This window comes from Zalophus californianus, chromosome 11 (assembly GCF_009762305.2).
Source record: "Zalophus californianus isolate mZalCal1 chromosome 11, mZalCal1.pri.v2, whole genome shotgun sequence".
NCBI classification, from domain to species: Eukaryota; Metazoa; Chordata; class Mammalia; order Carnivora; family Otariidae; genus Zalophus; species Zalophus californianus.
The window spans coordinates 96,464,618-96,486,321 of NC_045605.1; the positions used below are offsets into that span (position 1 = coordinate 96,464,618).

Genomic DNA, 21,704 nt, shown 5'->3' on the forward strand with positions numbered 1-21,704 from the left:
TGTTATTATTTTCATCCCTACTTTTAGGCTTCAATGAACAACTTTTGGGTTACTGATTCATTTGGGGTTTGGGAATCAGGTGCAATGCAATGGTAGAAACAAAAATGCACATATAACAACTATAATCGATAACATAAATAAACCTTAACTGAGTGAACCGGATGGACCTCTTAGAAGTGTTGGCTGAGACAAACAAAACATAATTATCATGAGGAATACATGGGAAAATGATCATTAATCTTACATTTCAAATTTGTAACATTGCCTGAAATGCTGTATGCCAGCTCACAGACACTCCAGGCCACACTCTTATTCTGCTTTAGGCCAAACCGACTTGGCAATACATTATTGAACAGTGAGGAAGCACAAGAAAAGGACAATCAAGTGACTCAGAGAGCAAGTCGCCCTCCTGGTTTGTGAGAATAAGTTACATCTCACAGACTGAACCATGCCTTTGGAGGGCTAAGCCTACCTGAGGGTTCTCCTCCCGTTTTGGTTTGGGTGCAGCAGGTGGAGTGATGGTACGGCTCTCTGTTTGTTTCTCATCTGTTTCTGTGTGGGATTTAATTGTCTAGGGAAGAAAAATTAAATGAAAATTTAGAATTCACTTTTTATTAAAAAAATGAAAACACAGCTTAACTGTAGCCAACGAGGAAGAAAAGAAGAACATACTCAAATTGGAAACATATTAATAAAGGAGGCAATATGGATTACATTTTGGAAGGGGGAAAATAAAATGTAAGGCCCCAGCTGAAATAATTAAATTGTGTAACTAGAGTAGATATGAATCTATAACTACAACAGTCTAAATTATACAAAAAGAAAAATCCACAGTTTAATTCCTATGTATAAAAATGAGTATAGGTTGCTCTATTTCACTATATTTTAGAATATAGGGGCAGTTTTCCAGAAGCAAGCCCACAAGCCCACTCTTGTTACATATGGGTCAAACTCCAGTCCACAGCACTCTTAAGATCTGAATAATGTGGGGCGCCTGGGTGGCTCAGTTGGTTAAGTGACTGCCTTCCGCTCAGGTCATGATCCTGGAGTCCCAGGATCGAGTCTCGCATTGTATCGGGCTCCTTGCTCAGCGGAGAGTCTGCTTCTCCCTCTCCCTCCCCCTTCTCATGTGCTCTCTCTCTCTCTCTCAAATAAATACAATCTTTAAAAAAAAAAAGATTTGAATAATGTAAAAAAAAAATCTTACATATACTTCCTATTTCCAATTCCAATCATAACCTACGAGAACATGCAGAACTACCCTCACTTGGGATATTTAACACCTGCCTATATCACTCATCAGAGGAGAGATGAACTTGCCAAGGAAAGGTCATCTTGCAAGAGGCTGACACTCTGATTACCCCGAACCTTGTCTTCCAGATGCAACCATTCAAACAAAAGAACACCAGTAGCATTATCATCTAAGTACAAATGGTAGCTAGCAAATCGGTAGACTGGGCTTGCATTACTATTCTTATTATGACTCAATGGCTAATTCATTTTATGAACCCCTCTGTAAATACTGATATGATATTAGAACAGTGGATATAAAACTGTGAACACGAACCTAATTTACTTTTTCAAATTAAAAAAATGTGGATGCTGTCTTTCTGTATGTCAGCAAGAATTAAATGAGAATGAAGCTGATTATTGACGAGGAAGAAGCTTCGGTCCTATAAGCAGGACATCAAAAGTTCTCAAAAATCATTATGCTGTGAAATATGCTACCAGATCTGAAAAACAAATACAATCACAAAGATCTTTCACTTCTTTCCTAGCCACTTCCATATTTTCTTTCTGCTTCTCTTATTACTTTAAGAGAATGCTAGCATCTGCCTTATCAATACTGCGGCAGCCACTGTTCTGGGGCACAAATGCTGCCTGATATTTTATTTTTCATCAATTCCCTGTCCTATTTCCTCCTCTATATGATAAGCTACTTGAGAGCAGGCATTATTCTACACACATTTTTTACAGTCCTCTGTGCCTAGTACAATGCCTTCCAGAAGAATCACTCACTTCACCTCTCACATACATTTTTTAACCAAAAAGGACATATTTCCTACATAAAACAAACCACTGAACACACTACAAGGGGACACAATGGAAAAGTAGTTTATAGTGTTATCTTTAAGGCTCTGGGTGTCCAGAAAGCTTATTTTCATGGCTTTCTGAGTAAGGAAGGGCAGGGGTCTGAGGGAGGGGGCATAAGAGGTCAAGTGGAAGGGTCTGCTGCTCCTCCAAGGCTATGTGAAGTTCCTTGGGGGTCTCTTGGTTCCATCTCTACGGCTGAGTGACACACGTAGTGGTAATGCCTCTGGGGAAGGGCAAACCAGTTCCTCTCCGCTAAGAAATTACCCAGGGTTCAGATTTTCTCTCTCATTCAAGAAGAGTACAATTATCTCAGGGTTGGATAAAGAACACAAAAAGCATCCAAAATAAATAAATAAATAAATAACACAATCAAAACACTTGGGAGATGTATTTCTTTCATGGAGCTACTGCTCTGGGGGAAACCAGGCCATGTTGCGAGCAGCACTATGCAGAGGTCCGTGTGGTGGGCAACTGAGGCACCTCCACCAACAGCCAGTGTGAAGTGCGGCCTGCCAACAACCACGTGACTGAGTTTGGAAGGGAGCTATCCAGTCCAGGTTGAGCCTTGACTACAGCCCTGGCCAACCTGTCTGAATGCAAACTTACGAGAGGCCTTGAGCCAGAAGCACCCAGCTAGGATGCAGGTTGATTCCTGACCCTCATAAGCTATATGGGATAATAAATATTTGTTGTTTTAAGCTGCTTAAAACAAACCCAAAACATTAAGGTTGGGGGAGTGAGAGAAATGGCAGAACAGGGAGCTCTAAGAATTAATCCTTCCACTGAAGCAATCATTAAGCTGGCAAAAACAGAATCAACTTTTTAGAATTCTGGAGTCTAATAAAAACCTTATAGCAACCAGGGGGACACTTACTGAAGAAAGAGGCTGCTAAATTTCACTAAGAAAGCATTTTTCCTTACCTATCTACAAATCCCCATTCCACAGCTTGGACAGAGGCTTTGGGGATGGAACCCTGTGTTCCTAGTGTGGCTTGTGGTGCCAAGGGAAGCAACATGGACCTTGTTCTCAAAAACTTGTGGTTGTGCATTTTGACCTGTTTGATGGTTCCCTGAGGACTGGTACAGAGGCTGACCTTCATTTTGCCCACCTTAGGCTGAAAGTGGCTTTTGGGGTGGCTTCTGATGAAAGCATCTAAAGACATGTTACCCATAGTCACCTGGTGCAAGGGATGGTGGATGGAGTATACGGCAGACAGACCAAAAGGCCTGGGAAGGAGGAGACTGAGGAGGGAGATTCTTGTAAGAGTAAGGGCTTTGAAGGGGTATCACATATGCTGGGGAATCCAGAGTGTAGTGCATATTCCCAGGACTAGATGCATGCTCAGAAAAGATGTGAGAGAACCCTAGGCTTATACCTCTGGCTGATCTTTGAGCTCTGTCCCAGAAAGAGGTGAAGGCTAAGCTAGGGTTATAGACAGCCTGGCTTAGCACTGAAGAATACTCCTGTTCAGAGCCAATCTGCAAATATAGGAAGGGTTTGTTTTTTTTTTAATTTAGTTGTTGTTGCTATTATTATTATTATTATTATTATTATTATTATCATGTCTTTTTGGCTCCAGTTGTTTAAGGAAATCTGTCAGGTCACTAGCTGACCCGAGACAACAGAACAGAGATTTCAGAGACTATACATGACAAGAAATACAGTTTTTGCAAAAACAGTTTGGAAAAGGCACTAAACAGACCTCAACAATCAATAACAGCAAACTCTGGGGTGGGAGGAGAATCTAATTTCCAGAGTTATCACACTGTAATTTCAAAATGAACAGTTTAACAAAAAATTGGAAGGCATACAAAGAAACAGGAAAGTATGGCCCATAGTAGGAAAAAAAGAAATCAACAGAAACTGGCCTTAAGGAAACCAAGACATTGGACTCTTTAGAGAAAGACTAAGCGTCTTAAATATGCTCAAAGAGCTAATGGAAACCATGGACAAAGAACTGAAAGAAACCAGAAGAACAATTCCCCATGAAAAAGAGACTACCAATAGAGAGACAGAAATTATTGAAAGGAACCAAATAGAAACTCTGCAGCTGAAAAGTATAAAAGCTTAAATGAAAAATTCACTAGAGGGGTTCAGGCAAAAGAAACAATCAGTGAACTTCAAGATAGGACAATTGAAATTATCCAGTTTGAGGAACAGAAAGGAAAAACATGAAGAAAAATGAACAGAGCCTAAGGGATCTGTGGGACATTATCAACATATGCATTATGGACTCCCATGGGGAGCGGAGAGACAGAGAAAGAAGCAGAAATAATACTTGAAGAAATAACAGCTCAAAACTTCCCAAATTTGATGAAAGACAGGAATCTACACATCCAAGAAGCTCACTGACATCCATATAGAATAAACTAAAAGAGATTCACGGTCTGGGGGAAGATGGCAGAATAGAAGGACCCCGAGCTCTCCCTGTCCCTACATTTACAATTAGATATCAAACACGTCTAAGTCAATAAACCAGAGAGCAATCAGAAGACTGGAAGAACAAACTCCCCAACTAAATATACAGAAGAAGCTGGATCTGAAAGGTTAGGAAGTTCAGAAAGGTGGAGGGAGGTTACCTGCAGGAGGGAGGGAACTGTGCGCATGGAGATGGCAGAGAAATGGGCCCTCACACCAGGGAGCTCACATGGGGAAGACTGAGCCCCATAATGTTTGGCTTCAAAAACGGGGCTGAATTCCGTAAGTTTTTTAAACCAGTGGGACTTGGAGCCTGGAGCTTTAAAAGTCAGCTGACTCAGCACTGAGCAAACCAGGAGGGTGAGTGATAGCTGGGTCAACACCCTTAAAGGGACAGCAGCCTGAGCCAAGAGGCAAAATAAAAATGGCAATGTGCACAACACTTGGGTCAAATGGGAGACAGATCTGTTCATACTGATCATACAATATAATACTGATTTTGGAGCATGTTGGGGACTTCTCCAAAAACAAAGGAGCTGGCAGGTGCCGTTTTCCACTACCCCCACCCTTCCCCCAAGCATAAACCTGTGGGAGACAGTGCTCTCATATCACCTAAACTACCAAATTAACTGACACTGACTTCTGAAAAAAAAAAAAAATCCAATGTTTTTGAATATAAAGGTCATTGTGTTCTTCTTAAAAACCACATTGTTGGGCGCCTGGGTGGCTCAGTCGTTAAGCGTCTGCCTTCGGCTCAGGTCATAATCTCAGGGTCCTGGGATCGAGCCCTGCATCGGGCTCCCTGCTTGGTGGGAAGCCTGCTTCTCCCTCTCCCACAAGACCCCTCTATATGCTGCCTACAAGAGACTCATTTTAGACCTAAAGACACCACCAGACTGAAAGTGAGGGGATGGAGAAATATCTATCATGCAAATGAAATGGATGTCAAAAGAAAGCCAGAGTAGCAATATTTGTTATCAGATAAAGACTTTAAAGATTTATTTGAGAGAGAAAGAGAGTGTATGAGCGTGCACATGTGGGGGGAAGGGCACAGGGAGAGGGAGAGAGAGAATCTTAAGCAGGTTCCACACCCAGTGCAGAGCCTGATGCGGGGCTCCATCTCATAACCCTGAGAGATCATGACCTGAGCTGAAACCAAGAATCGGACGCTTAATTGACTGAGCCACCTGGGAGCCCCAGATAAAAGACTTTAAAACAAAGTCTGTAACAAGAGACAAAGAAGGACACTATATAATAATATGGGGGACAATCCAACAAGAAGATAGAACAACTGTAAATATTTATGCACCCAACACAGGAGCACCAAAATACATAAAACAGTTTATAATAAACATAAATGAACTAATCAATAATAATACAATAGTAATAGGGGACTTTAACACCTCACTTATATTGGTGGGCAGATCATCCAAACAGAAAATCAACAAGGGAACAGTGGCTTTGAATAACACATTGGAACAGATGGATTTAACAGATATATTCAGAACATTTCATCCTAAAACAGTAGAATACACATTTTTTTCAAGTGCACACAAAACATTCTCCAGAATAGGTCACATATTAGCCCACAACACAAGCCTCAACAAATTTAAGACTGAAGTCATACCACACATCTCTTCTGACCACAATGCTATGAAAACAGAAGTCAACCACAATCTGGAAAGACCACAAAATCATGGAGGTTAAATAACATGCTACTAAACGATGAATGGGTCAACCAGGAAATAAAGGAAGAAACAAAAAAGTACATGGAAATCAATTAAAATGAAAACATTCTAACACCTCTGGGATACAGCAAAAGTGGTTCTAAGAGGGAAGTATATAGCAAATACAGGCCTACCTCAAGGAGTAAGAAAAATCTCAAATAATCTAAGCTTACACCTAAAGGATCTAGAAAAAGAAGAGCAAACAAAATCTAAAACCAGCAGAAGAAGGAAATAATAAAGATTGCAGCAGAAATAAATGATATAGAAATTAAAAAAAACAACAGAACAGACCAATGAAACCCAGAGCTGGTTCTTTGAAAAAAATCAATAAAATTGATAAACCCTTAGCCAGACTTATCAAGAAAAAAGAGAAAGGACCCAAATGAATGAAATCACAAATGAGAGAAGTAACTACCAAAACCACAGAAATACAATTATAAGAGATTATTATGAAAAGTATTATGCCAACAAATTGGACAACCTAGAAGTGGATAAATTTCTAGAAACATATAAACTACCAAAAGTGAAACAGGAAGAAACAGAAAACTTGAACAGACCAATAACCAGCAAAGAAATTGAATCAGTAATGAAAAAACTCCCAATAAACAAAAGGATCAGATGGCTTCACAGGCGAATTCTATCAAACATTTAAAGAAGAGTTAATACGTTTTCTTCTCAAACTATTCCAAAAAATCGAAAAGGAAGGAAAACTTCCAAATTCATTCCATGAGGCCAGCATTATCCTGTTACCAGATCTGAATAAAGACACCACTTAAAAAGAGAACTACAGGCCAATATCTGTGATGAACATGAATGCAAAATCCTTAACAAAATACTAGCAAACTGATTTCAACAATACATTAAAAAAATCATTCACCACCATGACCACGAGGGACTTATTCCTGGGTTGCAAGGGTGGTTCAATCAACGTGATACATCATATCAACAAGAGAAAGGATGAGAACCATATGATCATTTCAATAGACACAGAAAAAGCATTTGACAAAGTACAACAACATCCATTCACAATAAAAACCCTCAACGAAGTAGGCTTAGAGGGAACATACCTCAACATAATAAAGGCCATATATGAAAAACCCACAGCTAACATCATCCTCAATGGGGAAAAAGTAAGAGCTTTTCTCCTAAGGTCAGGAACAAGATAAGGATGTCCACTCTCACCACTTTTATTCAACATAATACTGGAAGTCCTAGCCACTGCAATCAGACAACACAAAGAAATAAAAGTCATCCAAGTGGGTAAGGAAAAAGTAAAACTTTCACTATTTAAAATGACATATCTGAGAAAGGGTTAGTATCCAAGATATACAAAGAACTTATAAAACTCAATACCCAAAACACAATCCAACTAAAAAACAGGCAGAAGACATAAACAGACGTTTCACCAAAGAAGACATCCAGATGGTCAACAGACCCATGAAAAAATGTTCATCATTACCTATCATCAGGGAAACGCAAATCTAAACTACAATGAGATATCACCTCACACCTGTCAGAATGGCTAAAATCAGAAACACAAGAAACGATAAGTGTTGACAAGGATGGGGAAAAAAAGGATCCTTCTTGCACTACTGGTGGGAATGCAAACTGGTGCAGCCACTCTGGAAAACAGTATGGAGGTTCCTCAGAAAGTTAAAAACAGAACTGAGGACCCTATGGTCCAGCAATCTCACTGCTGGATATTTACCCAAAGAATACAAAAACAGGAATTCAAAAGGATACATGCACCCCTTTGTTGGATGAATGGATAAAGAAATGTGGGGTGTGTGTGTGTGTGTGTGTGTGTGTGTGTGTGTGTGTGTGTGTATAAAATGAAATATTATTCAGCCATAAAAAAGAATGACATCTTGCCATTTTCAATGAAATGGATAGATCTAGAGAATGTAATGCTAAACAAAATAAGTCAGAGAAAGACAAATCCATATGACTTCACTCATATGTGGAATTTAAGAAACAAAACAAATGAGCAAAGGGGAAAAAAAGAGAGAGAAAGACAAATGAAGAAATAAACTCTTAATTATAGTGAACAAAATGACGGTTACCAGAGGGCAGGGGGTGGGGGATGAGTTAAATAGGTGAATAGGTGAAGGGGATTAAGGAGTGCCCTTGTTGTGATGAGTACCAGGTGATGTATGGAACTGTCGAATCACTATTTTGTACTCCTAAAACTAATATAATACTGTATGTTAACTAACAGAAATTAAAATAAAAACTTAAAAAATAATAAAATAGGGGCACCTGGGTGGGTCAGTCAGTTAAGCATCTGCCTTTGACTCAGGTCATGATCCCAGCATCCTAGGATCAAGGCCCACATTGGGCTCCTTGCTCAGCGGGGAGTTGGCTTCTCCTTCTCCCTCCGCTCCTCCCCCTGGTTGTGTGTTCTCGCTCTCTCAAATAAATCAATAAAATCTTTAAAAAATAATAGTAATAATAAAATTTAAAAAAATAAAATCTGTGTTGCCATAAAAAGAAATTAAAAATAAATAAATAAAAGAGATCCATAGTGAGACACTTTGTAGTCACTCTGTTGAAAGCCAAAGGCAGAATCTTGAAAGCAGCAAGACATATGTGATGCATCACATACAAGAGGTCCTCAATATGGTTAGCAGTCAACTTCTCCCCAGAAACCAGAGACCAAAGGTAGTGGGATTACATATTTAAAGTGCTGGAAGAAGGGGCACCTGGGTGGCTCAGTCGTTAAGCATCTGCCTTCGGCTCAGGTCATGATCCCAGGGTCCTGGGATCGAGCCCCGCATCAGGCTCCCTGCTCTGCAGGAAGCCTGCTTCTCCCTCTCCCACTCCCCATGCTTGTGTTCCCTCTCTCTCTGTGTCTCTCTCTGTCAAATAAATAAATAAAATCTTTAAAAAAAAATAAAAAAATAAAGTGCTGAAAGAAAATCACTATCAACCAAGAATGCTATATCCTGCAAAAAGTTAAGGAAGTTCAATGTTAGTAGATCTGACCTAAAAGAAATGCTGAAGGGAGTTCTTCACGCTGAAATAAAAAGACACTAGACAGTAACTTAAAGCCATACAAAGAAATAAGAATTACGGTAAAGGAAACTACACAGGTAAAAATAGAACCCAATATTATTGTATCTTTGATCTGTAACTTCTCTTTTTGTTTCCTATGGGATTTAAAAGAGAAATGCATAAAACAATTATTATAAACCTATATTAATGGGCATATAATGTATAGAGATATAATTTGTGACAGTAACAACATAAACTGGGGGGGCAGAGCTGTATAGGAACAGAGTTTTTGTATACTATTAAAGCTGAGCTGGTAGGGGCACCTGGGTGGCTCAGTCATTAAGTGTCTGCTTTCAGCTCAGGTCATGATCCAAGGTTCTGGGGTCGAGCCCCGCATCGGGCTCCCTACTCCACGGGAAACCTGCTTCTCTCTCTCCCACTCCCCCTGCTGTGTTCCCTCTCTTGCTGTCCCTTTCTGTCAAATAAATAAATAAAATCTTTAAAAAAAAAAAAAGCTGAGCTGGTATCATTTCAATTGTTAAAAATTTATGAATGTTAACTATAATCCCTATGGTAACAACTAAGAAAATAATTAAAATATATACAGAAAAGGAAATGAGGGCATCAAAAGTGTGCACTAGAAAGAAAAACCAAACACAAAAAAAGGCAGTATTGGAGGAACCGAGGAACAAAGAAAACCTAAGACACGTAGAAAACAAATAGCAAAATGACATAAGTCCTTTCTTATCAGCAATCACTTTAAATGTAACTGGGTTAAACCCACCAATTAAAAGACAGAGAGTGACAGAATGGATAAAAAAAAAACATGATCTGAAACATATGCTGTCTATAATAGACTCATCTTAGAGCCAAAGATACAAAAAGGTTGAAAGTCAAAGAATGAAAAAAGATATTCCATGCAAATAGTAACCAAAAGGGTTCAGGGATGGCTATACTAGTATCAGACAAAATTCACTTTGGGTCAAAAGTTTTTACAGGAGACAAGGAAGGTCATTATATATTGATAAAAGGGTCAATTCATGAAGAAGACATGACAATTTTATTTTTTTATTTTTATTTTTTTAAAGGTTTATTTATTTATTTATTTGACAGAGAGAGACACAGTGAGAAAGGGAACACAAACGGGGGGAGTGGGAGAGGGAAGAGCACAGAGTCCGATGAGGGGCTCAATCCCAGGACCCTGGGACCATGACCTGAGCCGAAGGCAGACGCCTAACGACTCAGCAACCCAGGCGCCCTGACAATTTTAAATATATATGCACCAAACAAAAGATTCTCATATATGTGAAGCAAGTTTTGACAGAAATGAAGAAATAAAAGTTCTATAATAATAATTGGAGACTTTAATACTTCACTTTAAAGAATAGAAAGAATGTGTAGATAAAAGATCAGTAAGGAGGGGTGCCTGGGTGTCTCAGTCAGTTAAGCATCTGACTTCAGCTCAGGTCATGATCTCAGGGTCCTGAGACTGAGCCCTGCACTGGGCTCCCCGCTCAGCAGGGAGTCTGCTTCTCCCTCTCTCTCTGCCCCTCCTGCTCTCTCTCAAATAAACAAATCTTTATAAAGATCAGTAAGGAAACAGAGGACTTGAACAACACTATAAACTAACTAGCTCTAACAGACATATAAAGGACAGTTCACTCAACAACAATAGAATACACATTCTTAAGTATACATGAAACATTCTCTAGGACAGACCATGTTTTAGGCCACAAAACAAATCTTAATAAATTTTAAGACTTAAGTAACACAAAGTATCTTCTCTGACTACAACATAAAGAAGCTAGAAATCAAGGATAAAGGAAAACTGGAAAACTTTAAAATATGTGGAACCTAACAACACACTCTTAAACAACCAATGGGTCAAAGAAGAAATAGCCAGAGAAATTGGAAAATACTTTGAGAAGAATAAAAATGAAAACTCAATATACCAAAACTGATGTGATGCAGTGAAAGTAGTGCTCAGGAGGAAATTTACAGCTCTAACAGTTTACATTAAAAATAAGAAAGATCTCAAGCCAATAACCTCACTTTAAACCTTAAAGAACTAGAAAAACCTTTAAGGAACTAGAAAAAGAAGAACTAAACCCAAAGCTAGCAGAAGGAAGAAAATAATAAAAGTTACAGTAGAAATAAATGAAATGGAGAACAAAAAACAGAATCAATGAAACCAAAAGTTGGTTCTTTCAAAAGATCAACAAAATTGAGAAACATTTAGTTGGACAGACTAAGAAAAAAAAAAAAAGAAGATACAAATCACAAAAATCATAAGTAGAAGTGGGGACATTACTACCAATCTTACAGAAATAAAAGGGACTAGGAAAGAGTACACTGAAGAATTACCAACAAATTAAATAATATAGGTGTAATGGACAAATTCCTATGAACACACAAATTACCAAAACTGACTCAAAAAGAAACGGAGAATCTCAACAGACCTGTAACAGCTAAAGAAATTGAAACAGTAATTAAAATCCTCCCCAAAAAGTCCAGAACCAGACAGCTTCACTGGTGAATTCTACCAAACATTTGAAGAATTAACACTTTCTAACTTGTTCTATAAAGCCAGTATTACCTTGATACCAAAGCCAAAGACACCCCAAAAATAGAAAATACAGACCAATGTCCCTTATGAATGTAGTGAAAAATTCTTAATAAAATACTAGCAAACTGAATCTCACAGCATATTAAAAGGATGATACAGGGGCAGCTGGGTAGCTCAGTCAGTTGAGTCCCCAATTCTTGGTTTCTGTTCTAGTCATGACCTCGGGATCGTGAGACTGAGCCCCATGTCGTACTCTGCAATCAGCGTGCTGTCTGCTTGGGATTCTTTCCCTCTTCCTCTCCCTCTCCTTCTGCCCCTCCCCGTGCCCCTCTCCCCTGCGCTTGTACTCTCTCTACTAAGTAAATAAATTCTTAAAAAAATAAAAGGATGATACACCATGACAAAGTAGAACTTATCCCAGGAATGAAAGGAGTGTAATACACCACATTAATAAATGAGGGCAACCCCCCCAACACAAGACCATCTCAATTAATGCAGAAAAAGCAACTGAACACTCACTCATGATAAAACACTCAGAAAGCTAGGAATAGAAGGAAACTTCCTCAGCTTTATAAAGGGCATTAATGAGAAACCACAGCTAACATACTCAATGGCAAAAGACTGAAAGCTTTTCCTCTGAGATTGGAAACAAGAGAAGTATGTCCACTTCCATCAGTGCTATTCAACATTGTGGTGGAAGTTCTAGTCAGAGCAATTAGGCAAGAAAAGACGTAAGAGGCATCCAAATTGGAAAAGGACAATCTAAACCTATCTCTATTTGCAAAGGATGTGATCTTACATATAGAAATCTCAAAGAATCCACAAACAATTACTAGAGCTAATCAGAAACTCAGCAAAGTTGCAAGGTACAAGATGAACACAAAAATCAGCTGTATTGTTATAAACAGTAATGAACAATTGTAATAGGAAATTAAGAAAACAATTACATTTATAATAGCATCTCAAAGAATAAAATATCTAGGAATAAATTTAACTAAGGAGATAAACGACTTGTGCACTGCAAACCATAAACCACTGCTGAAAGAAATAAAGAAAACCTAAATAAATGGAAAGAGATCCATGTTCAAGAAACGGAAGACTTAATATTGTTAACAATGCTATGCAAAGCAACCTACAGATTCAATATAATTTCTATTAAAATTCCAACAGCCTTTTCTTGGCAGAAGAATTGAAAAAACCAATTCTCAAATTCATGTAGGAATTGCAAGGAACCATGAATAGCCAAAACAATATTCAAAAAGAAAAACGTTGGAGGACTCACACTTCCCAATTTCAAAACTTACTACAAAATCACACTAATTAGGAGAGCGTGGTCGGTACTGGCACAAAGATAGATCTACAGACCAACAGAACAGGATTGAGAGTCCAGAAATAAATCCATACATCAATGGCCAACTGGTTTTCAATAACAGTGCCATGAGCATTCAAATGGGGAAATTCTCTTCAACAAACGGTGCCAGAAGAAATGGATATCCACATGCAAAAGAATGAAACTGGGCCCTTATCTCACATTCTGTACAAATATTAAGTCAAAATGAACTACTAACCTAAATATAAAAGCTAAAACCATACAACTCCTTAGAAGAAAAATTAGGGGTATATCTTCATTTTCTTAAATGTGACCACAGATTCCTAGATGTGACATAAAAACCATAAGCAACAAAAGAAAAAAGATCAAAACTGGACTTCATCAAAATTAAATAGTTTTGTGTATCAAAGGACACTACCCATATAATGAGGAAAATACAGGCTTCCAGGAAAAAAAAAAAAAGTGAAAAGACAACCTGCAGAATGGGAGGAAAAAAATACCTGCAAATCTGGTAAGAGTCTAGTACTCAGATTATACAAAGAACCCTTACAACTCAACAACAAAAAGACAAACAACCTAACATAGAAATTGGTAAAGAACCTGGATATTTCTCTAAAGAAAATATACAAATGGCCAACAAGCACAAGATGTCCAACAATTTTAATAATTAATGAAATGCAAATCAAAACCACAATGCAATACCACTTCATACCCACTAGGATGACTATAATTTTTTTTTAAGATTTTATTTATTTATTTGACGGAGACAGACACAGTGAGAGAGGGAACACAAGCAGGGGGAGCAGGAGAGAGAGAGAAGGAGGCTTCCCGTGGAGCAGAGAGCCCGATGCAGGGCTCAATCCCAGGACCCTGGGATCATGACCTGAGCTGAAGGCAGATGCTTAACGACTGAGCCACCCAGGTGGCCTGGATGGCTATAATTTTTAAGAAGAGAAAATAATAGTAAGTATTACCAAGGATGCAGAGAAAATGGTATGCTCATACATTGCTGGTGGGAATGGAAAAGGATTCAGCTGCTCTGGAAACAGTAAAAACGGAACTGTTCCATGATCCAGCAATTCCACTTAGGTATAGACCCCCAGGGACTAGAAAACAGATATGCAACAAATATTTGTACATGAATATTCATAGCAGCATTATTCCCAATAGCAAAAAGGTAGAAAGAGGCCAAATGTCCATCAATGGATGAATGGATAAACAAGTTGTGGTATATACATACAGTGGACTATTATTCAGCCATTAAAAAGAAATGAAGTACTGATACATGTTAGGATGTGGATGAATCTGGAAAATACTATGCTAATTAAAAGAAGCCAGACACAAAAGGCAACATATTATATGATTCCATCTATATGAAATATCCAGAATAGGTAAATCTATAGATACAAAAAGTAGAGGAGCAAATGGAGTAATTACTTAAGAGATACTGGGTTTTATTTTGGAATGAAAATGTTCTGGAACTAGACAGAGGTCGTGGTTGCACAACACTGTAAATGTACTAAATGCCACTGAATTCTTCATTTCAACATGGTTAATTATATGTGGTATGAATTTTACCCAAGTGAAAAAAAATGGGAAACAAACAAACAAAAACAAGTAAGATTTTAGCTTGGTTTGGTCTTTGTCAGACATTATAAACCATTTATCCAGAGGTGAAGCTGCCCTGCAATTGCTATTTTTTGCCTACATGGTGTTTAAACAGTTATCAGTATTTTTAAAACTAGGTGATTTCTCAAAATATCTGAATTTTTGGCCTTTCTTAAAGGAAAAGTTTCCATATGATAAAAAAATTGGCTATTGTCAAGAAGTAGTTGCTTCCTTGAGATGGCATATATTACTTTCTGGCTTACCACAGTCTCTTCTACCTTCTTTGGTCTTGTTGACACCAAGGCCAAAATTGTCAATTTTATCATGCTTGTCTTACTATTTCAAAGAGAAATTAAGAATAAAAGTGGGATATCTCTTGTACTCGTGCTCCCATTGAAAACTGAAAAATAAAAAGTCTACGTGTTTACTTCCAGCCTGCTTTACTCATTTATATTTACTGCTTTGCACCCATGACTATTTGAATTTAGAAATCCTGTTCTTTTTGGTATGATAAAGACAGAAATCAAACACTCTGAACAAGATTAGAAAAACTAAGTTAACCATTTATACCCTGAATTCCAAATTCATCTTATGAAACTTGGCTGCATGAATAATCAAAATTAGTCACTTGCAAATAAATAAATGTCCAAATAGATTCATCAATCAAGGTTGAATAAATTTGGATTGAAGGTAAAGCAAAATCCATCTCTGGTCACTTGGATCTATTTTTCCTGCTAGAGCATTAGTATTAAAGTGGAAGGTAAAGAGTCACCAGCTCACGTTTCCTAAGAGGGAACACCGGGATTTGAGGATAATACATTGGATAATATTCTCATCTTGGAAGGACTCCTAAAGAGGATCTAGTGTAAGTTCCTATGCAAGATATAGAAGTAGGGGAATGGGTGGCAATCTGGCAGATTTTTCCCAAAGAACCCAGAACTTTTTTTCAGTAGCTTACCTTGGGGACATACATGGAGGTCTTTGTTGCAGGGGGAGGATGCAGTAGATAAAATACAAACATAATTCCTGAGAACTAACTGCATCAGTCTAATAGACTTTAAATGCTTTACTTTAGTGCATCATTAACAGGTGTTTAGCCCCATTTCACAGAGTGCTAGAGAGTCAGGGACATAAAAGGCAGTGGTATAGGGGATGTAAGTTTGTCTGTCTCTGCTTTTCCACCAAAAACATGTTTCCAGCCTCAAAGCTCTTTAAACTCTGGCACTCATGTTTTCAGGGTCACAATGTAACATGGCTTCTAAAAAGGGTAAGACAGGGACGCTCTTATCTGGGGTGGATAAGGAAGCTGGTAATGCCTGACAGGGGAAGGAGACGTTAGACACTGTTGTCATAACAGACACTGCCTTCTTCCTTTTCTGTGCCAAGATGGGAGACCTTTGAAACCACACAGCTTGCCATGCTTCCTCCCCCGGAGGCAAAGCCTCCGTCCGTGCCTGTCCTAAATGCACTACGCACTGAGGTCTGTGAGGGTTTAGGCTTTGATTTAGCCACCCTTGTATTCAGGCATCACATTCAGCATAGTAACTGGCAGGTAATCAACACATTTTTATTAAATGAATGTTATCACCTAAAGGAAACAGAAGAAAACAGGAACCCATCTGGCCTGGTCACACAGAGAATGTTGGACACAGGTTTTGATAACTCAATGAGCAGACTGTGAGTAGTACCTCTGTAGCTACAATATTTATATTGCTTCACGCTTAGCCCATCTATGAGATCTCCTAATCACTATAAATGTGATACTAGAAATGAAACACAGAGAAGAAGGATAGGAGAAAGATCTGAAGTCAGAGGATTCTGAGGATGGAGTGTGGTCTAAAGAGCACCCCTGCTGACTGAGCTTAATAACCTGCAAGCCTGTTAGGGCAGGTGGTCTACTAAACTAAACTAATATAGTGATGACTGGATTCCTCCATTAGATCAACAAGGAGAGAGACCATGGAATTTACTGCTAGGAAAGAAACTTTTTTTTTTTTAATTTTTAAGAATTCCTGGGTACCTTTTTATGGTATTATAGTTAAAATTAAAAGCTCTATGAACATGAAAAGATATTCAAGATCCAATATGAAAAAAAGCAAGTTACAAAATATATATTGCTTAATTTTGGTTTTTGCTTTAAAAACGTTAGTAGGTGCACAGAAAATATGTGGAGGAATATAATCTGAACTGTTTATATTGTTTAAGTGTCAGGGGTTAGAATTACGGGGGAAGTTTACTCTTTCCATAGATTACGGAGTGGATGCATTTTTGTACATTACATATTTTTGTAATGCTTGAGTTTTCTTTCATAAGGAATATATACTATTGTAGATGTAATCAGAAAAATAAGAAATGTAAAATTAAAATGAAACTGAAAAAATAAGTCTCCTAAAAGTATCTTTATCAAAAAAGAGGTCAGAGAAAAATACTATTTAGTTATCTAAAAGAGAGTTTTGAAACCACATTCTTTGGAACTCTAAGGCTCTTTCACCAGCTCTCTGGAAGCCAGCACAGGACACGAGGGCAGCTGATCTCTAAATACACTCCTATGCAAACTTCCCAGCTTGAGCACTTCACTATCATATTTTAATAACGAAGTTCTGCTGCTACTAAGTTTGAAAACTTGGGACATAAAACATATGTAACTAATTTATTTCTGAATGCTCCTTAAAGCACTTTCTGGGGTTTGAGTAGGCTCCCCAGGAAAAGAGATCTGTTTTCCCTTGTGTTTTCTGAGCATGAGGTTTTAGTACCCGGCTTTTTAGTGCAAGGTCTGCTGCATTTATGAGCTGTCTGGTTAGAAAGCCGGGTGCTCTATGCATAAGGATCCTCTGTTCAAGAAGGCCAAGGCAGCAGGAAGCCTCTCATTTCCACCATCTGGCTAGCCTCTCTGAATCATGGTCAGCCATCCAGAAGCAGAAGATTCAGGATCACCAGAGACTATTTTCAGATGAATGAGAACTCAAGCCTGAGCAATTAGAAATAGGTCAATGACTTTTTAAAGCAACTTTCTTAAAAGAGGATGCTTTTCTTTGCAAAATTCTTCTTTCTCATCATTGGTCTTTCTTTAAATAGAATATGGTAACTGCCTATAAATCCTTTTTCTTGTTTTTAGAAGTCTTCTGTCACAGAACCCTTAAGAATTTTTGGAGGTAACTTGTATTTCTCTAGCCTTGTGTTTTTAAGAGAAAATCTGACTTTAGAAATATACATGAGAGACTTCAATATTTGAGCTAAAACGGCTGTATTCTCTAGAGTTTAAAAAAAATGCTTTTTAGAAATTTTAATTTTTTCATTTGGTTCTTCATTATCTGTAATAACCAGGGGAAATCTGTCAAATGAAATCCCTTTCCCTGTTTTGTTTACTCTTCTTGCCTTTCACAGTCATATCCTCATCTGTATTCTTATTGGGCCAAAACTAATATGCCATTTTCTGTGTATGATTTATCTCTGCGCTTCAGGAGAGCAGCAGAACCCATCTGTGAATTTCAGCTCAGAACCAGCAGGGGGAGCTCACTCCCACAGGAATCTGAATCCATCTGGAAGGGGATGGTGGGAAAAGCAACCCAACTTTCTTCAGTAAGATTGGCCCTTTTGCACTGTGGATAAATGATCACATGATAAGCAACAGGTTACTGACAATGGTGCTGAGATAAAGCATTCTCAGAGCCAGCCCAGCCTCAACGGCAAGGCTACTACTGCCCAAAGCAGATGCATACTCTGCCTGTACCTGTTTTTCAAGGCTTGGCTTGCTAAGCTGTACAGTCTGAGGTCCAGCGAGTCTGGTCCCTGGAGTAGCTATCACAATGCTGGTGAGCTGGGCCATGGGGAACGTTTTGGCTATGGTTGCAGTCTGCCCATTGACGACACGGACGGGGTGGATGGAATTCTGGGAGGTAGGGAGGGTCGTGGGGGTGAACTTGGTCAGCATGACGGGCCTCTGGATAAGTTGAGGAGCTGCAAGCATGGGAGGAGGTGCTGGGGCAATAGGAATGTTATTCTGGGCCACAGGCTTGGGTCGAACCTATGGGGAAAGAGAGGATAATTATCATATTACTTAAAGAAACTTCTCAAGTCTTGTAAGTCTAAGACATTGCCAGGTCTTTCACACTTTGTACGTGAAATGGTATTTAGTACCAATATTTATTAATATTCATTTTGGTATTATTAATTCTATGGCTGTCAGGATATATAATCTTATAAAAGACTCATCAGCTCTTAAGAGGGTCCAAAGGTTACCCTCCAACGTGGTTCTTCTGAATCCAAACCTTAGCTCCCTCTCCCATACCATGCTGCCTCTTCGGACTGAAGTCAAATGCCTAATCCAGAGGCTGGTCTCACCCAGGATTTGTGCCCAGTATGGTAATAATGCTGCCGCTGGTCTTAATTCACATTCTAAATTTCTTCATGTCCGTGGCTTCAATTCAGCGTGGCTCCTTGCTCTCTAACTCCCTGTTCTTGGCCGCTCCTCTAAGTCACCTTTGTGGGCTTCCTCTTCCTCTGCCCAGTCCTAAATGTAAGTATTTCTCAGAGTTTGTCCTGGAACCTCTTTTATTCCCAATCTCCTCACTCCTCCTGGGAGTTCTCACCCATCCCATGGATTCAGTTACCATCTGTGTACTGAAGACGTCCATACTTGGTATCTCAGGACCACACATTTCTTGAACTTCAGAATCATATACTCAACTGCCTGTCATATATCTCTACCTGGAAGTCTCCCAAGAAATTAAAAATCAACATGTCTAGGGGCTCCTGGCTGGCTCAGTCAGTGGAGCGTGTGACCCTTGATCTTGGGGTTGTGAGTTTGAGCCCCACGTTGGGTGTAGAGATTACTTAAAAATAAAATCTTTAAAAACAACAACAATAAAAAATCAACATGTCTAAAACTCACCTATTTCTTCCTCCGACTCTCTCTTTCCTCCTCTTATCATCCCCTCAGGAAATGGTCTTTTCCTGCTAAATAAACTTCAGAACCAGTCTTGATGTTGCCTACTGTACCTCTACTTCCTAAACCCTTCTCAAATACGGCTGCTTTCTACCCTCATCCTGCCATCGCTCTACCTCATGTCTGGCTTTACTGGAACAGTGACAAAAGATTATGATTAAAAACATGGGGTCAGCCATGCCTAGGTTCAAATCCTGCTTCCTACCACTTACTAGCTGGCTAACCTCAGGTAACATACCTGACTTAAGCCAGCATTTTTTGAACTTTCTGTACAGTGACCCTGTGGGCAAAATCTTTTCCCCTTATGCATGAAAGTTTGACCTGCAGTTAACTCTCCAGCTCTGTTCCCCTGGAAACCTGATTAAGGGTAAGAATGTCAACTACGTTACCAGGCAACATTGCTTATGGTAAAAATGATCCCTTATGGGTAAATTGAATCTGAATGGGGAGAATTATAAATACTTGATGGGACACCATGCTTTGGGCTTCATGAAGTGGGGTGACTTCTGTAACTGAGCATGTCCAGTGTGGGGACCTTGAAAGCCACGGCTATGGAACTGTTATAAGATACACTGGTTCCTGTGTGGCATAAGGCTTCTGTGCCAGGATGGCTCGCCCACCGTCCTGATCAAGATCTCATTTCCTTGCACCTGAGCTATCACTGAACAGCTGTAGAGACTGCTACACAGGCTGACGAAAAATGTCTGATGCTGTCTTGCTGGTAAGCTCTGGTTTCTGTCTTGTGTTGAAGTGTGGGCCTTGACAGTCCCATGAATCTGAATATTTAGCTGAACTTAAGATGACCCTGTGGTGGCTGCTGTGGACACACAGTAGGGAATACATTTCTCACTGTACCAGTACATGCATACAGACATAGACCTATATCTCTATAGAACAAAAACTTCATGAGACATTATGTATGTGCAATGTACTCTAATGTTTCATATTCTGTTTTGTTCACTTTATTTAAAAACTCTGGTCACAATCCATTAAATTAATTTCACACAACCTACTAATGGGTCATGACCCACTGTTTGGAAAACATGGACTAAGCCCTAGGTTCCCTACCTAAAAAAAAATAACAACTACTTTCACAGGGCTGTTGTGGGGATTAAAATAGATAACCCACAGAAGGTGCCTAGCACAGTAAGCGGCACATAGCCAGAGTCTTCAAACATTAGCTATTATTGCTGATGATGTCCTAACTATTCTTCTTGCCCACAGTCTTGATCATCTCCAATCTATTCTCCACACAATGACAAAAGGGAATTTTCTAAAACAAAAATCTGATCATTTCAAGTATTTGTTTGGAAATGTTTTCATGGATCCCCGTTGTTCCTGGGATAAGGCCCAAATTCCTACATAATCTAGAAGGCCCCACAGGCTATGGCACAATGGGCTTCTCCAGCCTCACCTCTTACCCTAGCCTGAGTCAGTTACATGGCCCACTATGATCAGCTACACCAAATTGCCTTGTGGTTCCTTAGGCTTACATGCATCTCTCCATACTGGATTAGCATATAGGCTCTACCCTCTGCCTGGGACATTTTTATTATTCCCCCAAAACTTTGTCAGGCTAACTTTACTAGGATTTTAGGTCTCAGACTGAATGTCAACTCTTCTAGGAAACTTTCTAGAATACCCTTAAGAATGAGTTGGGTGGGGCGCCTGGGTGGCTCAGATGGTTAAGCGTCTGCCTTCGGCTCAGGTCATGGTCCCGGGGTCCTGGGATCGAGTCCCACATCGGGCTCCCTGCTCCTTGGGAGCCTGCTTCTCCCTCTGCTTCTCTCTCTCTCTCTCTCTCTCCCCCCCCTCTGTCTCTCATGAATAAATAAATAAAATCTTTAAAAAAAAAAAAAAGAATGAGTTGGGTGTCCCTCCCGTGTATGGTCAGACTACCCTGTACTTCCCATAATGGACACTGTGATTGCCTGTACATAGATCTGAAGCCATCTGAGGGCAGAGAACTGTCTTGAAAACTGGCTTTTTTGATACCCAAGGTATTTATTAAGGATCTACTG

General features: G+C 39.2%; 1 protein-coding gene across 12 annotated transcripts in view; it reads right to left on the reverse strand.

The window, feature by feature from the left end:
• Window positions 1–21,704, reverse strand: part of PHF21A (PHD finger protein 21A) — a 191,625-nt gene that overhangs the window by 20,458 nt on the left and 149,463 nt on the right. For all 12 annotated transcript variants that reach the window (XM_027578105.1, XM_027578111.1, XM_027578115.1 and 9 more), the window contains 2 exons: window positions 18,469–18,762; window positions 473–571 (listed from right to left, as the gene is read on the reverse strand). In XM_027578105.1, the coding sequence (XP_027433906.1) occupies window positions 473–571; window positions 18,469–18,762 (393 nt within the window). The remainder of the gene's footprint in view (window positions 1–472; window positions 572–18,468; window positions 18,763–21,704) is intronic.